We start from the raw sequence: 25192 nt of genomic DNA, 5'->3' as shown, positions 1-25192 counted from the left end.
TCAGCAGCACAAATCCCTTTTATTAACCATCTTCCCTTTCCTGATTATACACAAATAGAAAATAAACAGTGAAGTACCCCGACAGGGAGAGTGGGGAGAGGATGGGAGGGGGCTCCTGAGGTTAGGCCAAGAGGCCAGATTCCAGCTCCTTCTCCTGACTAGTCTGTCTCTGTGCAATGACTCCACTTACATCCCTCAACCCCTGAAACACGGCACTGGGGGACTGCAGCCCTGCTGACCAGGCTGTCCTCCTAACCCTGTCAGGGACTGGTGCTGGCAGAGCTTGGTGCTGTGCCGGAGACTGACAGAAAACAGTACCGTGGGTCTGGCCCCGTGGGCAGAGATCAGGCACCAAGAAGGGATGTGAGAAAAGGCAGTTTATCCATCTGGAGACTGGACAGAAGCCCGGCCAGCCTCCAACCAGCTTCTGCTTCTTAGATCGGACTGCCCTGAGTGGTGGGTGGTTGGGCAGGAGGTCCCTCTCATACCCTGTACAGAGGTTTTGGGGAAGAGGGGCCAAGGAAACGCTAGGGGCTCCAGGTGGAGGAGGAAGCCTGATTGGTGCCTGGGATTGGCCAAAGTGAGAGGGGGTAGCTGAGGGGCTGAGGTGGTCAAAACAAGAATATAGTGGGGAGGGGGGTGGGAGACAGCCTATCTCTTCACCCTGCCTGGGGTAACAATTCCAATGTGACATCAATGTGGCTGGCCACTGAGGCCAGGCCTGATGGACATGTGTTGCTGAAGAGGCTGATAAGAGAGCCCCCCTCTGCCCCCAATTATGTGCGTGGGAGAGACTGAGCTATACAGTGAAATGGGATGGGAGGTGAAGAGGTGATGGGGTGAGTGGGAAGGAGCAGACAAAATCCAGACTGGAAGGGAAACTTCCAGGCCAGTGTGGCAGGCTCAAATGCTGCCCATCAGTGACAACCCAGCTGCCTTTTTGTTTTTGTTTTTTTGAGACGAAGTTTCACTCTTGTTGCCCAAGCTGGAGTGCAATGGCACGATCTCAGCTCACTGCAATCTCTGCCTCCTGGGTTTGAGTGTAGTAGTAGCTGGGATTACAGGTGCCCGCCACCATGCCCGGCTAATTTTTTGTATTTTTAGTAGGGAAGGGGTTTCGCCATGTTGGCCAGGCTGGTCTCGAACTCCTGACCTCAAGTCATCTGCCCGCCTTGGCCTCCCAAAGTGCTGGGATTACAGGCGTGAGCCACCGCACCCGGCCCTGCCTATTTTTTTTTGTCTCTGGGTAGTCCGGCTAGGGCTGGCGGGGGAGGAGGCAGAGGAGAGGCAGGGAGAAGAGAAAACATCACTGAAAAAGGTGTCGGGGAGGTACACCCTGATTCTGATCAGCCCAGCCCACACAGAGGGTCTGAAATGTTCCCAGCCTTCTCCATCACCCACCCTGGGGCCTCTGAAAAGAGAGGCCCACCTCAGACAGAAAAGCAGATATCCCCCAACCTTATGGGGAAAGCTAACAGAGGAATACTCACAGCACCATGGCACGGGGCGGCCCTTGGCTTCAGAGCCGGGCTGGCACCGTTTGTAAACAATAGACCTGGTGATGTCTGGGGATGGAGGAGGAGAGATGCCCAGCCTGGACCATCAGGTTTGGTGAAAGAGACACGGTGAGGCCCCTCAAGGCCTGGGAAATGTCCATTAGCTATGGGAAAGAGGCTGACAGGTTCATGGTGGGGGTTGCCCAGGAAGATGTGGGCAAGGCCTGAATCTACCTGACTATGCATTTGTATGACTTCAGTGCTACCTTTGGAAATGACCAGGCTCCTGAGGAAGCTACCACTGGCCTGGGGTAATGAGCACAGCCCCTACTCAGGATAGAGTGCTCTGTGGAGGATGGTGGCCTTCTGTCCATAGTCATTCTCCAGAGGGAAGTCAGGAAGTCAGACTGGATTCTTTCTTATGAGATCTACCGACTCTCTTCACCCATGGATTCCAGGCATGGAGAAGTTGAGAACTGGGAGAGGAGGAAGGTTCCTCTATGATGTGAGACTTCCTGCCAACATCCACAGCACTGCCAGCACCGGGGAGCAGGAAGAGGACTGGGTTTGAGCTGTCCAGAGGTGTGGGGCCTGAGTTTGCCCCAGTCCCTGGAAGAGGATGTCCGGATGTCATCCCACCAGTTGGAATGATCATGGACTAACAATGGCCCCATAGCTCTAAGAGATGGGTTCCTGCGACCAATGGCAAAGGCCTTGTGTTCCCTGGGAGGCAGTGGTTATGCCAAGAGATCCACAAAGATGGCATTGGCTGTGGTCTGGCCGAAGATGAAGGCTCCCAGGGTGACCAAGAGGACTCCGTAGCTGACCAGCACCCACCAGCTATAGAACAGAGGGTGAGAGAGGTCTGATCAGTCATCCCATCCCGTGGCTGCAGACTTCAATATATATAACTGTTAATTACTGTAATTATCCCACTTCTCGTGTTGGTAGAACACTTCCTATTTCCCAAAGACTTCAATATGAAGGTAGTGTGGGGCCAGGTGTATTGTCCCTAGTCCATAGGTAAGAAGACCAAGATCTAATGGGAGTAACTGATTGGTCACATCATGCCAGGATTCGAATGTAGGCATCCTGATGGAAAGATGTTCAGAAAAAAGCAGGTCACATGGAATGTGGTCTATTTCATTAAAAAAGGAAACAAAAAGTAGACATCTGCAAATGTATGTACCAATAACAGCAACAGGGATAAAACGGAATTGAAATAAAGGGTGATTTCCGGTCAGGTGCGGTGGCTCATGCCTGTAATCCCAGCACTTTGGGAGGCCAAGGTGGGTGGATCACCCTTCTCCAATGAGGTCAGGAGTTCGAGACCAGCCCGGGCAAGATGGCAAAACCCCATCTCTACTAAAAATAGAAAAATTAGGCCGGCTGCCGTGGCTCATGTCTGCAATCCCAGCACTTTGGGAGGCCGAGGCAGGTGGATCGATCACCTGAGGTCAGGAGTTTGAGACTAGCCTGACCAACGTGGTGAAACCCTGTTTCTACTCAAAAAAAAAAAAAAAAAAAAAATGGCTGGCTGTGGTGGCTCACGCCTGTAATCACAGAACTTTGGGAGGCCAAGGTGGGTGGATCACCTGAGATCAGGAGTTTGAGACCAGCCTAGCCAATATGGTGAAACCCTGTCTCTACCAAAAATACAAAAATTAGCCAGCTGTGGTGGCGCACACCTGTAGTCCCAGGTACCCTGGATGCTGAGGCACAAGAATCGCTTGATCCCAGGAGGTGGAGGTTGCGGTGAGCCGATCGTGCCACTGCACTCCAGCCTGGGTGACAGAGCGAGATTCCATCTCAAAACAACAACAACAAACCCAAAAAATTAGCTGGGTGTGGTGGCACATGCCTGTAATCCCAGCTACTTGGGAGGCTAAGGCAGGAGAATTGCTTGAACCTGGGAGGTGGAGGTTATAGTGAGCTGAGATCTTGCCATTGCACTCCAGGCTGGGCGACAGAGTGAGACGCCATCTCAAAAAAAAAAAAGAAGAAAAATTAGCTGGGTGTGGTGGTGAGCGCCTGTAATCCCAGCTGCTTAGGAGGCTGAGGCAGGAGAATCACTTGAACCTGGGAGGCGGAGGTTGTTGCAGTGAGCAGAGATTGCACCACTGCACTTCAGCCTGGGCAACAAGTGAAACCCCACCTCAAAAAAAAAAAAGAGTGATTTTTTTTCTTCTTCTTTTTTTTTTTTGAGATGGAGTTTTGCTCTGTTGCCCAGGCTGGAGTGCAGTGGCGCGATCTCCACTTACTGCAATCTCCGCCTCTGAGGTTCAAGCAATTCTCCTGCCTCAGCCTTCCGAGCTGGGACTACAGGAATCCGCCACCACACCCAGGTAATTTTTGTATTTTTAGTAGAGACAGGGTTTTGCCATGTTGGCCAGGCTGGTCTCGAACTCCTGACCTCAGGTGATTTGCCTGTCTTGGCCTCCCAAAGTGCTGGGATTACAGGCGTGAGCCACTGTTCCCGGCTGATTTTTTTTTTTCTTTAGACATGTTTGTATTTTTTTGGGGGGGATGGAGTTTCCCTCTTGTTGCCCAGGCTGGAGTGCAATGGCGTGATCTTGGCTCACTGCAACCTCCACCTCCTGGGTTCAAGCAATTCTTCTGCCTCAGTCTCCCAAGTCACTGGGATTACAGGCATGTGCTACCATGTCCGGCTAATTTTGTATTTTTAGTAGAGATGGGGTTTCACCATGTTGGTTAGGCTGGTCTCGAACTCCTGACCTCAGGTGATTGGCCCATCTTGGCCTCCCGAAGTGCTGGGATTACAGGCGTGAGCTACTGCGCCCAGCCGACATGTTTGTATTTTTACAATGAACAAACAAAGTTTTTTACAATGAACAAGTATTGTTATGTAATACATTTTTTTTGTTGTTGTTGTTGAGACGGAGTCTCGCTCTGTCACCCAGGCTGGAGTGTAGTGGTGCAAGCTCGGCTCACTGCAACATCCAACTCCTGGGTTCAAGCAATTCTCCTGCCTCAGCCTCCCGAGTAGCTGGGATTACAGGCATGTGCCACCATGCCTGGCTAATTTTTGTATTTTTAGTAGAGACGGGGTTTCTACATGTTGGCCAGGCTGGTCTCGAACTCCTGACCTCATGCGACCTGCCTGCTGAGATTACAGGCGTGAGCCACCACGCCTGGCCCTTTTATGTAACAAGTTTTTTAAAAGCATGCACCTGTTCTCAAGCTTTCTACTATTCAGGGAAATGTGTACATGAAAACAATGTGTTTTTTGTCCCTCTGTCTAGCAAAACTTAGAAAGGTTGTACTATCCAGTGCCGGCAGGGGTGTGAGGAAACGGGGACTCCCATTCACTGCTGCTGGGACTCTAACTAGCACTGCTTTTTTGGAGGATAATATGAACCCATGTGCCAAAGTAAAATGAACGTGGTTTATGACCTCACAGTTTCCATCTAAGAACTGATCTACCCAAATCCTTGAACATATGTACCAAGAAGTATAAGAGTATCACATTCAGGACAGTTTCATACAAGAGTATATTCTACAGCCATTTAAAAAAGGAAAAAGCATGGCCAGGAGTGGTGGCTCACACCTGTAATTTCAGAACTTTGGGAGGCCGATGCAGGTGATCTCATGAAGCCACGGAGTTCAAGACCGGCCTGGGCAACAAAGTAACACACTGTCTTGGCTGGGCTCGGTGGCTCATGCCTGTAATCCCAGCACTTTGGGAGGCCACTTTGGGAGGATCACCTGAGGTCAGAAGTTCGAGACTAGCCTGGCCAACATGGTGAAACCCCGTCTCTACTAAAAATATAAAAAATTAGCCGGGCGTGGTGGTGGGTGCCTGTAATCCCAGCTACCCAGGAGGCTGAGGCAGGAGAATTGCTTGAGCCCAGGAGACAGATGTTGTAGTGAACCAAGATCATGCCACTACACTCTAGCACTCCAGCCTGAGCAACAAAGCAAGACTCTATCTCAAAAACAAAACAAAACAAACGCTGCCTCTACAAAAAATAAAATAAGTAGCTGGGTGTAGTGATGCATGCCTGTAGTCGCAGCTACTTGGAAGGCTGAGGTGGAAGGATCACTGGAACCCAGGGGTTGAGGCTGCAGTGAGCTATGACTGCACCACTGCACTCTAGCCTGGGTGACAGAGCAAGACCCTGTCTCTAAAAAATTTTTTTTTTTGAGATGGAGTTTCACTCTTGTTGCCTAGGCTGGAGTGCAATGGCATGATCTCAGCTCACTGCAACCTCCGCCTTCCGGCTTCAAGCGATTCTCCTGCTTCAGCCTCCCAAGTAGCAGGGATTGTAGGCATGCACCACCACGCATGGCTAATTTTGTAATTTTAGCAGACACGTGGTTTCCCCATGTTGGTCAGACTGGTTTTGAACTCCTGTCTTCAAGTGATCCACCCGCCTCGGCCTCCCAAAATGCTGGGATTACAGGTGTGAGCCACAGGGTTGGGACAAAATTTTTTTGTGATTTTTAATTTTTTTGTCTTCCAAGACTTCATCATTCAATCTTTCTTAAAATAAATAAATAAATAAAAATTTTAAGCAGCAGATCTTCTTATGCTGATGCAGTTGAGTGAAAAAAAGCAAGTGGCAGACCAGATGCTGCGGCTCAGGCTTGTAATCCCAGCACTTTAGGAGGCTGAGGCAGGAGGAACACTTGAATTCAGGAGTGCAAGGTCAGCCTATGCAACATAGTAAGAGCCTGTGTCATAAAGAAAAACAGTGTTGAGGGGGAGCTCAGTCCTTGTTTTTGCATATGGCCTTTGAAGATCAAAACATCTTTTTTTTTTTTTTTTTTTTCTGGCCTTCGAGCTGTCCAGAGGTTTTAAACAAACTACCTGAACAAAATAAACAAATGGGACCTGAGATCTGTCTTCAAATGATTTCGGGGGGCAATACTCCTCCTAAGGCCTTTAAATATTTTTTATGGTAAAAACGAACGTCAGTGGCCAGGCGTGGTGGCTCAAGCCTGTAATCCCAGCACTTTGGGAGGCTGAGGCAGGCGGATCACCTGAGGTCAGGAGTTCAAGACTAGCCTGGCCAACATGGTGAAACCGCATCACTACTAAAAATACAAAATTAAGCTGGGCACAGTGGCTCACACCTGTAATCCCAGCACTTTGGGAGGCCAAGGCAGGCAGATCATGAGGTCAGGCATTCAAGACCGGCTGACCAATATGGTGAAATCCCGTGTCTACTAAAAATACAAAAAAAATTAGTTGGGCGTGGTGGCGTGTGCCTGTAGTTCCAGGTACTCGGGAGGCTGAGGAAGGAGAATCACTTGAACCCAGGAGGTGGAGGTTGCAGTGAGCCAAGATCACACCACTGCATTCCAGCCTGGACGACAGAACGAGACTCTGTCTCAAAAATAAAAATAAAAATAAAAATAAAGGCCGGGCGCGGTGGCTCAAGCCTGTAATCCCAGCACTTTGGGAGGCCGAGACGGGTGGATCACAAGGTCAGGAGATCGAGACCATCCTGGCTAACCCGGTGAAACCCCGTCTCTACTAAAAAATACAAAAAACTAGCCGGGTGAGGTGGCAGGCACCTGTAATCCCAGCTACTCGGGAGGCTGAGGCAGGAGAATGGCGTAAACCCGGGAGGCGGAGCTTGCAGTGAGCTGAGATCCGGCCACTGCACTCTAGCCTGGGCGACAGAGCGAGACTCCGTCTCAACAAAAAAAAAAAAAAATAAATAAATAAAAAAATAAAAATAAAAATAAAAATACAAAATTAGCCGGGTGTGGTGGTGCGTGCCTGTAATCTCAGCTACTCGGGAGGCCGAGGCAGGAAAATCACTTGAACCTAGGAGGAGGAGGTTGGTGACCTGAGATCGCACCATTGCACTCCAGCCTGGGCAAAAAGAGCAAAACTCCAACTTAAAAACAAACAAACAAAACAACAACAACAACAAAAATAAACATGTCAGTTACTTCAATCAGTAACTACTGTTCCACTACTAGATTGGGGCTGGGGGGGGTCCCTGAGCTCACCCCCTACACAAGAGGGAAAAAAAGAAAGCATTGGGAAGGTAAGAGAATTAACTGCTGTCTATACAATACTAATTTTAAGTCCAGAAAATGCAGATTGGTGTGGACTGGCATTGGTTAGTGCAGTGATATGGAAGAGGAGGCTGGAAAAAGCTGATAGCCAGAAAGGGCTGAGAGAAGCCCAGGCGCCAGGTCCTGCTGAAGAGCAGGGGATCATTAGAGAGGCTGTGGGACAAATTATAGGAGCTGGGGAGGCGGGGTCTGGGTCTGAGGCAGTGGGGGTATAGGCTGAGAAAGGTGGGATAAGAGCTTTAACAAAACCTGTTTGAACGTGGTATGGGACTGTAAGGGGTGGAGATCTGACTAGAAACTGGAACAAAGGGACTAGAACAGGAAAGCGAAACCTGAACCTGAAATCATTTTTTTTTTTTTTGAGATAGAGGTTCACTTTGTCACCAGGCTAGAGTGCAATGGTGCGATCTTGGTTCACCGCAACCTCCTCCTCCCAGGTTCAAGCGATTCTCCTGCCTCAGCCTCCCGAGTAGCTGGGACTACAGGTGGCCACCACTATGCGCAGGTAATTTTTTTTGTATTTTTAGTAGAGACGTGGTTTCACCACATTGGCCAGCCTGGTCTCGAACTCCTGACCTCAGGTGATCCACCTGCCTTGGCCTCCCAGAGTGTTGGGATTACAGGTGTGAGCCACTGCACCAGGCTGAAATCATTTTTCATAAAACAAAACAAATGCCCTGCAACTGTGTATACATCTGCATAGCTATGTGTACACAGACATGCACACATGTACACAAGTGGTTGAGAAGGACATAGACCGTACTGGTAACATGGAGCTATCTCAGGAGAAGGGATGTGGGGGCGAGTGGGTTGTGGGGGAAGAGGGACTTCCATCTTTTTCTATTAAGCCCTTTATTAATGTTCAAATTGTTAACAACTAGCACACTACCCAATTTTTAAAAGTATTAAAAAAAAAAACCAAAAACCCCAGCTGGGTGTGGTGGCTCACACCTGTAATGCCAGCACTTTGGGAGGCCAAGGAAAGAGGATCACCTAAGGTCAGGAGTTCGAGACCAGCCTGGCCAACATGGTGAAATCTTATCTCTACTAAAAATACAAAAATTAGCTCGGTGTGGTGGCGGGCATCTGTAGTCCCAGCTACTCGGGAGGCTGAGGCAGGAGAATGGCATGAACCTGGGAGGCGGAGCTTGCAGTGAGCCGAGACTGTGCCACTGCACTCCAGCCTGGGCGACAGGGCGAGACTCCGTCTCAAAAACAAAACAAAACCAAACCCATGATTTCTAAGTACACAAGCCTCTGACTCCTATCTGTTTTAAGGCCCCCACAAAGCCATGTTCCAATCCAGTGCCTCCCTGAGAGGATCAAGGACTGGGCCCTGCTTTACCTGGCTGGTTTGACCTCTTCCATCTCGGAGAGTTTGGCTTGAATGAGGCACAGCCCTAGAAGAGAAGAAGTGGCCCTGAGCATTCGTGAGGGGAGAGGGCTCCCTCCCTCCTAACCTTCCCCTTTCCCAAGAAGCAGTGCTGGATGGAGAAAGGCCCATGTTTACTCTTCTAGAAATTCCATCTCTGCCCCCATGCCACATCCACCTGGGGACGTCTGGCATCTGCTGTCCCACGACAGGCCAGCATCTGATAAGATCCCTTGGGCAGCATGCTAGACTCAGAGCTAAAGGGACAGCACTCAATGGTGACTCAGTGGTGGCCCAAACCCAGGGGTCTTCCCAGTACATTTCCGAGCAGATCTGGCTCCCCTGCTCCAAGCACAGTAGCTGGGGCTTTGAGGGTGGCTTCCTGGATAAAGACAAGTTGGGTAAGGGTAGAACTCATGGCTGGGCCAACAGGACACTTCTCCAGGGATCTGGTGGTAGATCTGTGTCTGGAACCCAGGTCCTCTGATGTCTGTGTCAGGGTGCCACCCCCAGACCCTGCTGCCCTCTGGGCTGTAATGGGCTGAACCAGCCAGATAGATCCCTCAGTCAGGGAGCAGCAGACACCTAAATGAATGGCTAAGAGAACAGACTCTGAACCCAGACAGTGTGGGATGGAAAAGGTTTGTTACTAGTCGAGTTTGTTAAGCTCTAGGCAAGTCTGTGACCCTTTCTGAGCCCCACGTGCCATCAGTAAACTGGAGATCACAACTACACCTTCTTTCCAGGTAAACTGGAGATCACAACTACACCTTCTTTCCAGGTAAACTGGAGATCACAACTACACCTTCTTTCCAGGTAAACTGGAGATCACAACTACACCTTCTTTCCAGGAGATAATGCTTGGACAGGGGCTATCACAGAGGGCGGGTGATTAGTCAGTGACGGTGGTTACTCTCTCCTGCATGTTTGGATTAAGTAGGGAGCAGAGGCTAGGGAGGCCCTGGGAGTCTGTGCTGTGGGGCTGTGATGGGGTGCCAGGGGTCCGCACCTGGGAAGACGAAGATGAAGCAGGCGGCCAGGCCTCCAATGACTGAGATCACCTTGCCGATGTCAGGGATGAAGAACGCCAGCAGCAGGGTGAGCAGGAACCAGACCAGCGTCTGCAGCACTCGCCGCCGCCGCTCCCGTCCCACGTCCTCCTCCACTGGCACCCCCTGGTAGCGCAGCCACAGGCCTTCCACCACCGCCCTGCCCACATGGAGAGGGGCTTAGAGGTGCTCCTGCTGCTAGCAGCCTCCCACCTCTAGCTCACAGGAGCCAGACTCCTAATTGGGTAGACGGCAGGGAAAGCCCCATTCCTGAGCCTCACTTTCCTCTTCTGTAAAATGGGCCACCAGCACTCTGTTTACTACGGGGACTAGAGATGGTGAATGTGGAGAGTTTAGCACTTTGCTTTACATCACATGGAAACTGATATAGTTTTTTCCTTAAAAGGAACTGTCTGGGATATGCAAAGGGCAGGGTGTCCACGTGAAAGCTCGGGAAAGGATCTGCATAGAGATTCTTTTGTTTTTTTCTGAGACAGGGTCTGGCTCTCTCGCCCAGGCTGGAGTGTGGTGGTGCAATCTTGGCTCACTGCAGCCTTGAACTCCTGGGCTCCAGCCATCCTTCTGCCTCAGCCTCCCAAGTGGCTGAGTAGCTGGGACCACAGGTGCATGCCACCACACCTGGCTATTTATTTTATTTTGTGTAGAGATGGGGGTCTCACTAGGTTGCCCAGGTGGTCTTGAACTCCTGGGCTCAAGTGATCCTTCTGCCTCAGCCTCCAAAAGTGCTGGGATTAGAGACATGAGCCACCGTGCCATGCCCTGGATATTCTTACAGGACTCACGGAATGTTCTGGTGACCCCAGGACAAAGGGCGCTTCTGAGACCTGTCTTGGGATACGTAGGGACCCATCCTAGGCACTGACCCTTTCCTACAGGCTTCAGTTTCTCCTTCTACAGGATGGGGTCCACACAAGGCCAAAGGACCATGCTGGAAGGGCTCACAGGGTCTCGGAGGGGCCCTGGGGAGTGGAAGGGGGCTCACCGCCCACAGAAGTGCAGGATAGGGTAGGAGGTGAGCACGCTCAGGATGATGAAGGCTCGGGCAACGGCCACAGCCATGTCCTCCGAGGGGTAGGACAGGAGCACGTCAGGATCCACAGCAGCTCCAAAGGTCAGGAAGCCACAGATGCCTGGGGGCCGGAACAGCTGGGTCAGGGCAACCGTGGGAGGGTAGTGGGGTGGACTGTGCACTCCGCCTAGGGACAACATCAGCTGGGAGGCTGCTGTAGCAGCTCTGGACACTTAGACGGAGGCTCAGAGTGGGAGATGGGGCTCTGATCAGATGCCTCCCTCCCTGACTTCTCATATCCCCCATCACTGGAAGCCCTCTAGCCCCCAGCTTTGTGAGCTTAAACTTGCCCAGCACATTCCCACCTCAGCGCCTCGGCACTGACCGTTCTGTCTGGCAGAGCTTCAGATGCCATCTCCTCATCATGCGGGTTTCAGTTTAGATGTCCTTCCTCAGAGAATGCTTCCTGCCAGTCCAGCTACCATGATACAATGACCCCCACCCCAGGTACTCTCTCACATCACCCTGTCCTATTTTTCTTTTCTTGTTTGAGACAGTCTTGCTCTGTTACCCAGACTAGAGTGCAGTAGTGTGATCATGGCTCACCGCAGCCTTGACCTCCTCAGCTCAAGTGATTCTCCCACCTGAGCCTCCCAAGTAGCTAGGACTACAGGCAGATGCCACCACATCCAGTTAATTTTTTTGTAGAGATGGGGTTGTGCTATGTTGCCCAGTCTGGTCTCAAACTCCTGGGCTCAAGCAATCCTCCTACCTCACCCTCCCAAAGTGTGAGCCACCACGCCCAGCCTTTTTTTTTTTTTTTTTTTTGAAACAGTCTTCCTTTGTGGCCCAGGCTGGAGTGCAGTGGTGCAATCTCGGCTCACTGCAACCTCGGCCTCCCAGGTTCAAACAATTCTCCTGCTTCAGCCTCCCAAGTAGCTGGGACTACAGGCACTCGCCACCACGCCTGGCTAATTTTTGTATTTTTAGTAGAGATGGGGTTTCACCATATAAACCAGGCTGGTCTTGAACTCCTGACCTTGTGATTCACCTGCCTCAGCCTCCCAAAGTGCTGAGATTACAGGCATGAGCCACCACACCTGGCCTTTTTTCTTTTTTCTTTCTTTTTTTTTTTTTGAGATGGAGTTTCGCTCTTGTTGCCCAGGCTGGAGCGCAGTGGCATGATCTCGGCTCACTGCAACCTCCACTTTCTAGGTTCAAGTGATTCTCCCGCCTCAGCCTCCTGAGCAGCTGGGATTACAGCATGTGCACGCCACCATGCCTGGCTCTTTTTTTTTTTTTTTTTGAGACAGAGTCTTGCTCTGTCGTGCCCAGTCTGGCCTCCTGGGTTCTCATGCCTCAGCCTCCTGAGCAGCTGGGGTTACAGGCACTTGCCGCCAACGCCTGGCTAGTTTTTTTTTTTTTTTTGAGATGGAGTTTCGCTCTTTCGCCCAGGCTGGAGTGCAGTGGTGTGATTTCGGCTCACTGCAACCTCTGCCTTCCGGTTTCAAGTGATTCTCCTGCCTCAGCCTCCCAAGTAGCTGGGATTACAGGCGCCCGCCACCACGCCTGGCTAATTTTTGTATTTTTAGTAGAGATGGGGTTTCGCCATGTTGGCTAGGCTGGTCTCGAACTCCTGACCTTGTGATCTGCCCGCCTCAGCCTCCCAAAGTGCTGGGATTACAGGCGTGAGCCACTGTGCCTGGCCCTAATTTTTGTAATTTTAGTAGAGATGGGGTTTCCCCATGTTGGCTAGGCTGGTCTTGAACTCCTGACCTAATGTGATCTGCCTACCTTGGCTTCCCAAAGTGCTGGGATTACAGGTGTGAGCCACGGTGCCTGGCCGTTTTTTTTTTTTTAAAGACAGGACCTTGCTCTGTCACTCAGGCTGGAGTGAAGTGGTACAATCATAGTTCCATAGTAGCCTTGAATTCTTAGGCTCAAGTGCCTCCCGACTTGGCCTCCCAAGTCGCTGGGACTACAGGCACAGACACATGCCACCACGCCCGGCTAAATTTTTTTTTTTTTTTTGAAGACAGAGTCTCACTCTATCCCCCAGGCTAGAGTACAGTGGCGTGAACTTGGCTTACTGCAACCTCTGCCTCCCACGTTCAAGCGATTCTCATGCCTTAGCCTCCTGAGTAGCTGGGCTTACAGGCACCTGCCACCACGCCTAGTTTATTTTTGTAATTTTAGTAGAGACAGGGTTTTGCCATGTTGGGACAGGCTGGTCTTGAACTCCTGGTCTCAAGTGATTCGCCCACCTTGGCCTCTCAAAGTGCTGGGATTACAGGAGTGAGCCACCGTGCCTGGCCAATGCCTGGCTAATTCTTTAATTTTTGTAGAGATGAGTCTCACTATGTTGCCGAGGCTGGTCTTGAACTCCTGGCCTCAAGCGGTTCTCTCATCTCAGCTTTTCCAAGTGTTGGGATTATAGGTATGAATCACTGTGCCTGTCCCCTAACACTCATTTCTCTCTATCTCTTTTTTAGAGACAGGGTCTCGCTCTGTTGCCCAGGTTGGAGTGTAGCGGCATGATCATGGGTCTCTACAGCCTTTATCTCATAGGCTCAAGCGATCCTCCCACCTCAGCCTCCAAGTAGCTGGGTCCACAGGTGCATGTCACCACACCTGGCTAATTTTTTAATTTTTTTGTAGAGATGGAGTTTCACCATGTTGTCTGGCCTGTCTTGACCTCCTGGGCTCAAGAGAACCTCCCATCTTGGCCTCCCATAGCTGATATTATAGGTGTGAACCACAGTGATCAGCCTCATCTCTTCCTAATTTTTTTTTTTTTAAACTGTATTATTACACTGGTCTTTAAGTAAACAATAAAAAAAAATTAATTTTTTTCACAGGCTTATTTTCTGTCTCCCCAGTCAGAATATGAGCCCCAGGAGAACAGGGATTTGGCTATTTGCCTCTCTTATTCCTGGCTGTGTATTCAGAGGCTAGAACAGTACTGGCCCAGGCAGCTCCTATTGTCCATCCATGGAAAGAACTCAGGGGATCCTTCTTCCGGGGTTTCCTAGACTTGCTCCCTCATCCCAACCACTCTCCACACTGCAGCCAGAGCCGTCTTTCCCCGAACCACCCCCCTGCTTAAAACGCTTCCTCTCTGACTCCCAGAAGCCCTCAAGGCCCAACAGGATCTGGCTGCCAGTGCCTGTCTGGCCTCACTGCCTGTCACCTGCCCCCATCACACACCACCCCAGCCACGCAGACCTTCTTCCTGGCCCTGCCTCAGTGATTTGGTGTTTTGTGGTTCCTCTGTCTAGAACCGTTCTCCCCCAGCCCCTCCTCTTCTGGCTCTTTCTTTTTTTTTTTTTTTTTTTTTGAGACGGAGTCTGGCTCTGTCGCCCGGGCTGGAGTGCAGTGGCCGGATCTCAGCTCACTGCAAGCTCCGCCCCCCCGAGTTTACGCCATTCTCCTGCCTCAGCCTCCCGAGTAGCTGGGACTACAGGCGCCCGCCGCCTCGCCCGGCTAGTTTTTTGTATTTTTTAGTAGAGACGGGGTTTCACCGTGTTCGCCAGGATGGTCTCGATCTCCTGACCTCGTGATCCGCCCGTCTCGGCCTCCCAAAGTGCTGGGATTACAGGCTTGAGCCACCGCGCCCGGCCACTCTTCTGGCTCTTTCTCATCATTTGGGCCTCCTCTGAGAAGAACTTTCTATGAACCACTCCCAAAGCCACCCATCCAGTCCCATTCATACCTTCCCCATTTTAGGCTGGGTTGGTGGCTCACGCCCGTAACCCCAGTACTTTGGGAGGCCGAGGCAGAAGAATTGCTTGAGCCCAGGAATTCAAGACTAGTCTGGGGAACAGAGTGAGACCTTGTCTCTGCTAAAACAAAACAAAACAAAACAAAACAAAAAATTAGCTGGGCATGGTGGCACATGGCTGTAGTCCCAGCTACTCTGGAGGCTGAGACAGGAGGATCACTTGAACTCGGCAGGTTGAGGTTACAGTGAGCTATGATCATGCCACTGCACTCCAGCCTGGGTGACAGTTTCTGAGACCCTTTCTCAAAACACAACAAAATAGAACAAAACAAAATACACCTCCCCGATTTCACTGTCATCAGGATGCTCGCCACCATCCGGAATTCTTACTGATTCCCTAGTTACTCCTGCATGACTGTCTCTCCAACAAGAATGTCAACTCCATGAGGGCAAGACCAGCTCTATCTCTCTCCATGGCATCCCCCACACTGAGAACAGTTCCTGGCACTTCCTAGGCACCAACTTAGAACTGGTGAATGAATGGATGAATACGCCACTCTCATCTTGGCAGGAGGAGGCCCCAGGCAGGCCAAGTTCAAGCCAGTGCCTGTACAAGTCATGCTAGGCCCCAGGACCTGCAGACACCTGTGGAAGTGAGAGCACTCCAGTCCCAGGTCTAGGGGGGAGCACTTACCTGTCCCCATGTAGACAGCGAGGGCTATGACCATGGCAGCTGTCACCACTCCACCCCAGGTCTTCACTTCAGGCCGCTGCATGCTGTTGAAGACGGGCACACTGCTGACGTGGCACTGTCCAGGCGAAGGGCACGGTCATGGTGGGGAAATGACCTCACCCCCAGTTTCCAGAGGAAGGTACCTTGGGAACAAAGACCCCAGGGACAAGGGGCAAGTCCTGAGGCCCCTGCTCCGTCCTTCCCCCCAGGATTTCCTCCATCCTGCCTGGGTTCCTCCTTCTTCCTGGGTTCCAACCTGGGGTGGGGTGACCTAAGGGGACAGCAGGGACCTTGCAACTGGCACTGGCACCTGAAATCCGAAGCAGATGGTGGGCATGGCATTGAACACAGCCATCCAGGAAGCCGGCCTGTGAACAAACACACAAGGTGCTGCCACCTGGGAACTCCTCGGAGCCACCAACCCACCCCACACCCTCACTCTTCATTCAGCCTACCATGGTCTCCAGCAACTGGCATTCTATAGGTTCAACCCACGGAAGTCTGGGACCAGGGAGAAGAGGCATCCCTCTGTCCCAGGCCCTGCTGGGAGGGGGCCTGGAGGCTCCGAAAAGACCCCTAGGACCAAAATCCAGAATTCCTGGCTCCTGGACTGGGGATTTTGCTTCACTGGTTTGTTTCTCTCAAAAAAAGGAAATTTTTGTTTTGTTTTTTGTTTTGTTTTGTTTTGTTTTTGAGACGGAGTCTCACTCGGTCACCCAGGCTGTAGTGCAGTGGCACGATCTCAGCTCACTGCAAGCACCACCTCCCGGGTTCACGCCATTCTCCTGCCTCAGCCTCCCGAGTAGCTGGGACTACAGGCGCCCGCCACCACGCCCGGTTAATTTTTTGTATTTTTAGTAGAGACGGGGTTTCACCGTGTTAGCCAGGATGGTCTCGATCTCCTGACCGCCTGATCCGCCCGCCTCGGCCTTCCAAAGTGCTGGGATTACAGCCGTGAGCCACCATGCCCGGCCTAATTTTTTTTTTTTTTTTTGAGACGGAGTCTCGCTCTGTCGCTCAGGCTGGAGTGCAGTGGCACGATCTCGGCTCACTGCAATTTCTGCCTCCTAGGTTCGAGCCATTCTCCTGCCTCAGCCTCCTGAGTAGCTGGGACTACAGGCGCCCGCCACCACACCCGGCTAATATTTTGTATTTTTTTAGTAGAGACGGAGTTTCACCATGTTAGGCAGGATGGTCTCAATCTCCTGACCTCATGATCCACCTGCCTTGGCCTCCCAAAGTGCTGGGATTACAGGCGTGAGCCACCGCGCCTGGCCCTGTTTTTTGTTTTTTTGGTTTTTTTTAAATAATAAATTCACCCTCAAAGATATATAAATTACAGATAAGCACATGCTGGAAACATGGGCAATTCCACCCTCAGGTTCCTCCACAACCCAAGGCCTAGCCTCACACTGTTCATCTGTTGGATGTGGGTGGCAAGGTGTCTCCTGTCTCTGATTCTTGCTCTTCTCTCCAGTAACATGAGATCAGGGGCTCTTTTCTCCTTCCTACAATGACCAAGTCAGCCCTGATGAGCTCACGAGCCTTGAGAAAAAGCACCTGTGTGGCCTTCTGGTTCCTGACCCAGCACCTGCTGGGGCCCAAGTGGTGGCTTCTTCCCCATGTCTCCTAGGGCCCTCACCCTCACCTGGTCAGGATGTCCCCTGGGGTCATCTCTTTATCTGGCCAGATGTACTTGATGATAACGATGGCTGTGACGTACCAGGTACCCACGACGCTCAGGAAGCTGCCGGGAAGGAGAGACTAAGTGTCCTCATCCCCAGCTGCCTCTTATCTGATTCCACCCCTAGGGACATCCACCTTCAGCTCTAGTGACCACAAGTGTCCACTGAATGAACCAGGAACTATGCCAAGCAAAGACTCAGGAAATGCCTGAGAAGTAGTTTCAGAGAAACCTGCCACAGCTAGGAGGGAGCTGGACAGCCAAGAGGGGACCCGATCATCATCTCTGGCCATTGGGAAGTGCTGGTTCAGCTCCATGGCTCAGAGACAATGCAGAGAGCAGGGCTCCAAAGCACACCTGGGACTTGAATCAGAGCAGCCCAGCCTGGGCAGGGGTTGTGGGCAGCCCATCCTCTGAGCCTGGCCTTTGAGAACTACGAGATGCCAGAGGTAAGGGGGTTGAGAGTACAAACACTTTTGTGTCAACATTTATGGGAGCCTTGGAGAGAGTGGAGCATGGCCCCTGCACTTACGGACGGGGAAGCCTAGAATCCCACAGCCTTTCAGATGCTGAGACAGGAAACCAGTTTCCTTCCTTCATGCCAAGCTGCAGGTAAGATGCTGCCAGGCTGACAATCTCAAAGACCCAAATCCCTTCCTCCCAGGGAAAGCCAGGAGGCCGCCTTCACCATCCAGATACCACCTGTTCTTTCTTTGACAAGGACACTTAGAACTGAATTTCTCATGGATGCAAAAGGACACTTAGAACTGAATCTCTCACGGATGCATCCTTTTCTGTGATGGAGACAGAAAAGGATAGTCTTATCTGAAACCCTGCAAGCCCCAGTCTGCCCTGCTTTGCCTACTCTTGCTCCCTAAGGTAAGGTGGCATGGAGGAGCAGGGTTCCCCAGGAGCCCTTGGGTCTACAGCTGCCCAGGATCACAGCTTCTGTCTGACCGGGGCTGGGGCCTCCATACCTGGCATATTTCTGGAAGCCGATCTCCCTGGGAATGGAGAGGGGCAGGATGAAGAGGAAGGCAGTGAGGCTGATGGTGAACTTGCGGTCTGTGTACCAAGGGCCGCTGGCCCCCTCCGGCTCTTTTGCCATCACAGCTATAACTGCACAGGGAGGAAGGAGGGAATGTCAAGCCAGGCCATCACGGGGTGTGGCCCTCCTGCTCCGCTGGGTCCCAGGACTTCCCTCTGCCTGGAGGGAGGATTCCCAGATGAATGCTGGGCCCAGGTAAGTCCTGGAAAGGTGTTGAGCACCTTTTCCCTCCCCCGCAGGGCTGATAAGAAGAGATGGGGTAGGGACTGAGGGGGAAGCTCACTCTTGTCCTGCTGGTCACCAATGATGATTAGGAAGGCGATGCAGGTGCCAAAGGTGTAGACAGCGATGGCCACTTCACACAGCACACCTGTCAGCTTGCCACACACAGCCCACACCACCTCCTGGTAGGTCCTCTCATTGCTGGCCTGGGAGCAGTAGGCCAGGATGACAAGGCCGCTGATGATGAAAACCAGCATACCCTGCAGGCAGAGGCAGAACAAGAGCTTGTGGGACAGGCCTGGCAGCAGAGGGCGCCCTGGGCTCGCCTCGCATTTACTGGGCCAGTGCCCAAAGCAAGCTTGCCAAATCTCCCAAGGGCAATTTTAAGAGACTGCTAGACGATGCTGAGTTGAGATTTTCTTTAAAAACAAAGTTTTGTGAAAAATTGCAAACATACAAAAGTAAAGAGAATAGGCCAGATGTGATGACTCATGCCTGTAATCCCAGCACTTTGGGAGGCTGAGGCAGGAGGATCACTTGAAGTCAGGAGTTTGAGACCAGCCTGGCCAACATGGTGAAACCCTGTCTCTACTAAAAATACAAAAATTAGCTGGGCATGGTGGTGGGTGCCTGTAATGCCAGCGACTTGGGAGGCTGAGGCAGGAGAATCACTTGAAATTGGAAGGCGGAGGCTACAGTAAGCTGAGATCAGGCCACTGCACTCCAGTCTGGGTGAAAAAGCAAGACACCATCTCAAAAAAAAAAAAAAGGTAAAGAGAATAGTAAAAAGAACTGGCATGTATCCATCACTCAGCTTCAAAAATGATCAATGCATGGCCAACCTGTTTCATCATTCCCTTTCCCTCCCACTCTGCATTTATTGTGAAGCCAATATAAAGCTATCATATCATTTCATCCATAAATATTTCAGTGTGTAGTTCTAAAAGATAAGGGCCCTCTTTGTAAACATACCACAAAATCAATGTTTTGCCTAAAAAATTAGAGATGTAATTGATGTTCAAATTTCTCTGATTGTTGGAAGGCTTTTGAAGCCTCAGAAGAAAGAATACTAGAATAGATTAGTCATGTCTGCCACATGTGAGGGAGGGGAGAGCAGTGCTGTATCACTTACTGGCCATTCCTGACTCAAAGCCTCCCTTTTGAGGCAAAGTGCCCGCCTGAACTGCACCTCTGCCCTCCCGGCCAGTGCACTCACCATCTGCAGTGCGATGCCTGCTGCCACGCCCCCCGCAGTGCTGAAGGCTGCTGGGAAGTTGAGTAGTCCTGCGCCCAGGCACGCGTTGACGACGATGAAGACGGCCCCAAGTGTGGAAGTGGTGCCTCTGTCTGGACCCCCAGGAGAGGCTTCCCACTCACTCTTGGGGGCTGTGTCCACACAGGGACTCTGAAGCAGCCGGGCCCGCTCCCCGGCATCCGTGCTCAAGCCCCACTCACTGTAGTCACTGTTGATGCTGGCCTGGGCCATGGCCCCAAGAGCCTTCTTCCTGCAAGGTCTGTGGGTTCTGCCTTACAACCACATGCCCCAGGCAGCTGAGCAACACCCACCTGTTTGGGGCTGTTAGCCTAGGACTCTTCTCAACCTAGATGGGACAAAGGCAAGCACTACTGTTATCCTAAGATGGGGGAACTGGGGAACAAAAAGGTGAAATAACTTGCCCAAGATCACATGGGTAGGATCCAAACCCAGGTATGCCTCTGTGCAGACAGTGCACTGGGTGCCAGAGTATGGGGAGACAGACACAGAAACAGATCAGGTGTAAATCATGCTTGTTTCAGGCATACAGACTCATTGGGCCAGTTAGATGTCAACATAAAGTGGGTACTAACACATCAGCACTAGAGAGAGGCCCCATGTCGGGCAGGTGTGTCATGGATATACTTTATCTCATTCAATCCTTAGGACAGTCTTGTCAAAAGGTTTGGAGAGATCCCATCACTGACCCAGGGTCATATATTAGCAAGTTGCACAGCAGGATTTGCATCCAGATCTGCCTGGCTTCCAGCCTGTTTTCACACCACAGGGTCCCAAAAGGACCCCTCGCCAAGAACTGAAATTCAACATATTACAGTCCAGCATGCCTCCCGGTGGCCCAGAGTCTAAATTCTGTGACTTTAGAGGACCTTTGAAATTCAGGCCAATTCTCAACTCCTCTCATGTGACAATCCCCCATGCCTGTCATGTCTGCATCTTCAGGAAAACAATGATTCATCCCATGCTTGGAATGCTCCCAACTCCTTTGCCAGCCACCCTTTTAGGTCCTATTTCTTCCCCATTTCCTGGGTCACTCACTGAGCTCTTCTTGGTGCCATGTAGGGGCCCAGCACCACTCAAGTTGGTTTCTTCTCAGTACTCTCTCATGTGCTAGCATCTCACTGGCCATTAGGCTTGCTCTCCTGGGCTAGATTACAATGATCGGTGCTCAACATGCAGTGCTGTTTATTACTATAAACCACTATTGCTGCAGCTATGGAATGCTTTCTCATTCAATCCTCAATGCAGCCCTAAAAGGTAGACATGACAGTCACCATTTTACCAAAGAGGAAGCTGAATCCCAGAAGGGACAACCACTCTCCCCTGAGTCATACAGTGGTCAGTGGTGGAGCTGAGATTCAAACCCAGGTCTGTCTGACCACAGGGCATCCATCCGTTTGTATCTGCCCCACTCCTGAGTCCAAGACGGTACCCTGGGTGTGGCGGAACTCAGATAACAGGCTTATCACCTGACTGATTCTCTTTGCTCTCTGGCTAAACACTGTTGAGATGCAGTTTTTTTTTCTTCCAAGAATCTTCTGAGGCTCTGAGAAGCCCAGCCCTGAAAAAAGACCTTCAGTGTTCTCAAGGGTCAGCTCATAGCCTGAGACTCACAGAGAAATGATGGTCCTAAAGAATCAAGTCCACCCCCAGATCAAGAGCAGCCCTGGACAGGGCTGTGATCTGGGTCTCCGAGTAGGCTCTGCCTTCAGAATGCTGACTCCTCCGCTGCCTATCTGTGTGACCCTGGGCAAGTCACCTCGCCCCTCTAAGCCTTTACATCATATGTTCCTGTGGGGCGTGTGTTAATATCAGTAAGGGTTTAACACTCAATAAATGGTCACTGCTGCTGTTATTTCTGCAGATGCCCCTTCCCATGTTGCCCACTACCAACCATGCCTGAGACTCTCCAGCCCTAAGCAAGCTAAGAGCAGAACACCGATCAAAACCAGAGCCTGGGCCGGGTGTGGTGGCTCACGTCTGGAATCCCAGCACTTTGGGAGGCCAAGGTGGGCAGATCACCTGAGGTCAGGAGTTTGAGACCAGCCTGGCCAACATGGTGAAACTCCATCTCTGCTAAAAATACAAAAATTAGCCAGGTGCGGTGGTTTGCCCCTGTAGTCCCAGCTACACAGGAGGCTAAGGCAGGAGAATGGCCTGAAATCGGGAGACGGAGGTTGTAGTGAGCCCAGATCATGCCACTGCACTCCAGTCTGGGCGACAGAGTAAGACTCTGTCTCCAAACAAACAAACAACAAAAAAACCCAAACCAGAGCCTGGTGCTATTGGCCAGGTAACAATGGGCACAGAGGCCCTGGGATAGCTAATGGGAGAAAGAGCAGGAAGAAGCCCAGATTACAAGGGCAGGGACTAAGGGGGCAGGGAGGAGCCAGGGCAGTCTTCCCCAGAGGCTACTCTTAGCTGGTTACCACCCAGGCTGGCAAAATCTGCCAAAGACCCCTCCTACAGTCTCCTCATTCCTGAGTCCCGATTTCAGGGTACTCATACAAAACTCCATTTCAGTCTCTACTCCCTCTCTGGTTTAGTCTTTATTTATTTAGAGACAGGGTCTCAATCTGTTGCTCAGGCTGGAGTGCAGTGGCACAATCAGAGCTCACTGCAACCTCAATCTCCCAGGCTTAAGCAATCCTCCCACCTCGACTTCCTGAGTACCAGGGACTACAGGTGTGTGCCACCACAGCCAGCTAACTTTTTAATTTTTTTTTTTTTTTTTGAGATGGAGTCTTGCTCTTGCTGCCCAGGCTGGAGTGCAATGACACGATCTCAGCTCACTGCAACCCCTACCTCCCGGGTTCAAGAGATTTTCCTGCCTCAGCCTCCTGAGTAGCTGGGATTACCAGTGCCTGCCACCATGCCTGGCTAATTTTTGTATTTTTAGTAGAGATGGGGTTTTGCCATGTTGGCCAGGCTGGTCTCGAACTCCTGACCTTGTGATCCCCCTGCCTCGGCCTCCCAAAGTGCTAGGATTACAGGAGTGAGCCACCGTGCCTGGCCAACCTTTCACATTTTTTGTTCCTGTGGGGAACAAAATTGGCCCTTCAAAATTCAGGCCAATTCTCAACTCTTCTCCCATGTGACTTCTCCCATGTGACAAGCCCCCCATGCCGGTTGTGTTTAAATTTTCTGTAGACATGAGGAGGTCTCACTATGTTGCCCAGGCTGGTCTTGAACTCCTGTGCTCAAGCAATCCTGCTGCCTTGGCCTCCCAAAGTGCTGGGATTATAGGCTTGAGCCACAGCCCCTGGCCTGGTTTAGTCTTTACAGCCCAGAGGGAAGAAAAGGGAACTGAGCAGATTCAGCCATAATGACTGCCCTAACCATTGGACCATCCTCTCTGATGCCTTCAGCCCACTGGGGGTTTAAAATGGTTAACAAAACCACTTGGGCTACCTCCCATCGCTCCTCCTGATGATGGACAAACAAAGCTGGGGACCATCCACTCATGAGAGGGAAAGGGGGAAAATTCATGTGCTCCCAGCCATCTGTCATCAAGCATGGAACCATGGCACCAGAGGAAACATCCCTCTGCTGGCTCTAAACCCAGAAAGATCTGTCAGATGTCACAGGGCTTCTTCCTCTTACACATCCTGTCACCCAGCCAGCAACTCAGCAAAATCAAAGCAGTGAGCAGTAGAGGCAGAGTCTTGGGACTCCCAGGCTTCCCGTGCAGTTAGAGAAGGAACCCTGCAAAGTGAGTGCTGCCAGAGCTGTGACCACCTCCTCCCTGCTGCTCATGTCAGACACAGAGGTCTACAGAGTGACTCGTCCAAGGTCACAAGGCTTGGTGCGGCTTCCTGACTCTCCAACCAAAATGTTTCCCTTTGGCAGCCCTGCCCAAGTCCTGCACCATCTGCCAGCCTCTCCTGCCACCCACATGAGAGCACAGGCTGGGGTCCTCATGGAACTCAGAAGCTGGGGGTCTCATATCTTGCGGATTCTCTGCCTTGGTTCAAGATCTCTGGGCACCCCCAATGCTCACTGGCAAATTACTCAGTCCACCTTTGCACCTTACCTGCTTTCTCCCTGATGGGCTGTGCCAGAGGGGGTTTGCTCCTTCTCTCCAAAGGTCTGGGATCTGGTTCTCCTCACTTCCCTTTCTGGCCCCAATTTCTTCTTTCTCAAGACTTTGCCTACAATTTGCTGTCAGCAGAGAAGAGTTTGGGCTACTTCTGCGCTGGCTTTAGCAGAGCTGGAGGAGACTGAGCGGCTCTCACTCTTACCCATGGACTGGAGCCTCAGGTCAGACAGGAAAACAGGCCCAGGAGGGAGAGGTTAGACTAAGGTCACAGTGGGTAGGTGGCAGAGCCAGAATAGAAGCCTGATGCCCACATGCTCAGGCCAGAGATGTAGGCCCCTCAGATCCCAACTGGAGTGTGCTCCCAGTCCAGCCTGGGGTTGGAGCCCTGAAATAGAAAGGGTGGGCTGCTTTGTGAGGTGAGCCAGGGCGCACCCGGGCCAGGAGGCCGGGGCGGGGCGATTCCCAGGCCTGGAGTGAGGCGGGTGGGCTACTGTGGGGTAAACTGGGGAGGAGCTCCGGGACTCGATTCCGGCCTAGGACTGGGTGGAGACCCGCTGGCTGGGCTAAGGCGCGGCAGAGCCGGCCAACCGAGGGACGGGCGTGGGGCGAGGACGCCGGGATCCGGACCTCTGCAGGGAAAGGGCCTGAGCACTGCCGCGGTGGCGGGGGCTGAGGGGCTCCAGAGACCTCGGGGATCTAACACTTCCACCCTCCAGAGCCTGTCTCCGGCCACTTACCTTTGGGGATTCTTTCCCGAGCCGGCTGCGGAGACACGTGAGCATGGATCACATGACGCCCGCTTGGGCGGCCGCGGGACACGCTGGGAGTTGTAGTTTCCGCAAGTGTGACTCTTGGACCACACCAGCTCCCTGAATCCTCAGCCCAACAGCATTGCCCTGAGCCAGCCTCGCGTCCAGCCAGCTCGTGTTTATCCTCTTACTGTTAGTGTTGGCCTCTTGACCAAATCAAGCACTGCTCCTTCTTCCAAGGAAGAGCGTTAGGAGGTCTGGCGTCTTTGCCAGTCCCGGGGCGGTGGGCCAAAGCTATTTGGCCTCATTATCCTCCCGGTCTCTGTCCGCAAGGACACGGCCAGAGCACTGGAGTGTTTTTTAACCAGTAATGTGGGCGACCTTGAGCCATGGTCTTTCCCGCAAGAGAGTGGGCTGGGGGCATGACTATGACCCCAGGATTTAGGTCCTAGAACAGTTTTTGAGGGTTTGTAGGTGCTCAGTAAATACTTGTTGAATGAAGAAACGGGCATCCAGTCCCGGTTCTGTTCTTGGTTGTGTGTCACTCATAAGTTGTCATGTAATCTCCGGCATCCCAATAGCCTCATTTCTGTTTTGTGGATATGCTCTCCACTGCACCTACCTCTTCATGCATCAGAGGTCCAACCGATGAGGACACGCTGGGAATCCTTAGAAACCCAAGTCATATCTTATTTATTTATTTATTTATTTTTTGAGACAGA

At 51.7% G+C, this 25192-nt stretch overlaps 1 protein-coding gene across 6 annotated transcripts; it reads right to left on the bottom strand.

Moving 5' to 3' along the window:
* Window positions 1-25192, bottom strand: SLC38A7 (solute carrier family 38 member 7). Of its 6 annotated transcripts, none has more exons than XM_009196569.3 (12): window positions 24459-25192; window positions 23716-23843; window positions 19626-20010; window positions 18471-18669; window positions 18117-18258; window positions 17104-17202; window positions 15766-15823; window positions 15417-15531; window positions 10975-11122; window positions 9932-10131; window positions 8896-8950; window positions 1-2336 (listed from the first exon to the last, which is right to left on the bottom strand). In XM_009196569.3, the coding sequence occupies exons 3-12, from the start codon at window positions 19893-19895 to the stop codon at window positions 2234-2236; spliced, it is 1389 nt and encodes a 462-aa protein (XP_009194833.2). In that variant the 5' UTR covers window positions 19896-20010; window positions 23716-23843; window positions 24459-25192; the 3' UTR covers window positions 1-2233. The 6 variants fall into 6 exon arrangements, with proteins under 6 accessions (XP_009194833.2, XP_009194832.2, XP_017808900.2 ...); XM_009196568.3 differs by having other exon boundaries at window positions 23716-24106; window positions 24459-24533; XM_017953411.3 differs by lacking the exon at window positions 24459-25192 and adding an exon at window positions 23924-24446.

This window comes from Papio anubis, chromosome 18 (genome assembly GCF_008728515.1).
Source record: "Papio anubis isolate 15944 chromosome 18, Panubis1.0, whole genome shotgun sequence".
In the NCBI taxonomy this organism is placed as follows: Eukaryota; Metazoa; Chordata; class Mammalia; order Primates; family Cercopithecidae; genus Papio; species Papio anubis.
The sequence above is the reverse complement of the archived record's forward strand: the minus strand, read 5'-3'. Positions and strand labels throughout refer to the sequence as shown.

What these genes read in the sequence shown, in the direction of transcription:
- SLC38A7 (XM_009196569.3), bottom strand. Translation starts at nt 19,895, where the DNA reads ATGGCCCAGGCCAGCATCAACAGTGACTACAGTGAGTGGGGCTTGAGC. An exon ending in CTTCATCTTCGTCTTCCCAG is followed by an intron (nt 8,951 to 9,931) that starts GTGCGGACCCCT and finishes CTTCTCTTCTAG; the next exon opens with GGCTGTGCCTCATTCAAGCC. An exon ending in GAAGAGGTCAAACCAGCCAG is followed by an intron (nt 2,337 to 8,895) that starts GTAAAGCAGGGC and finishes TCTGTTCTATAG; the next exon opens with CTGGTGGGTGCTGGTCAGCT.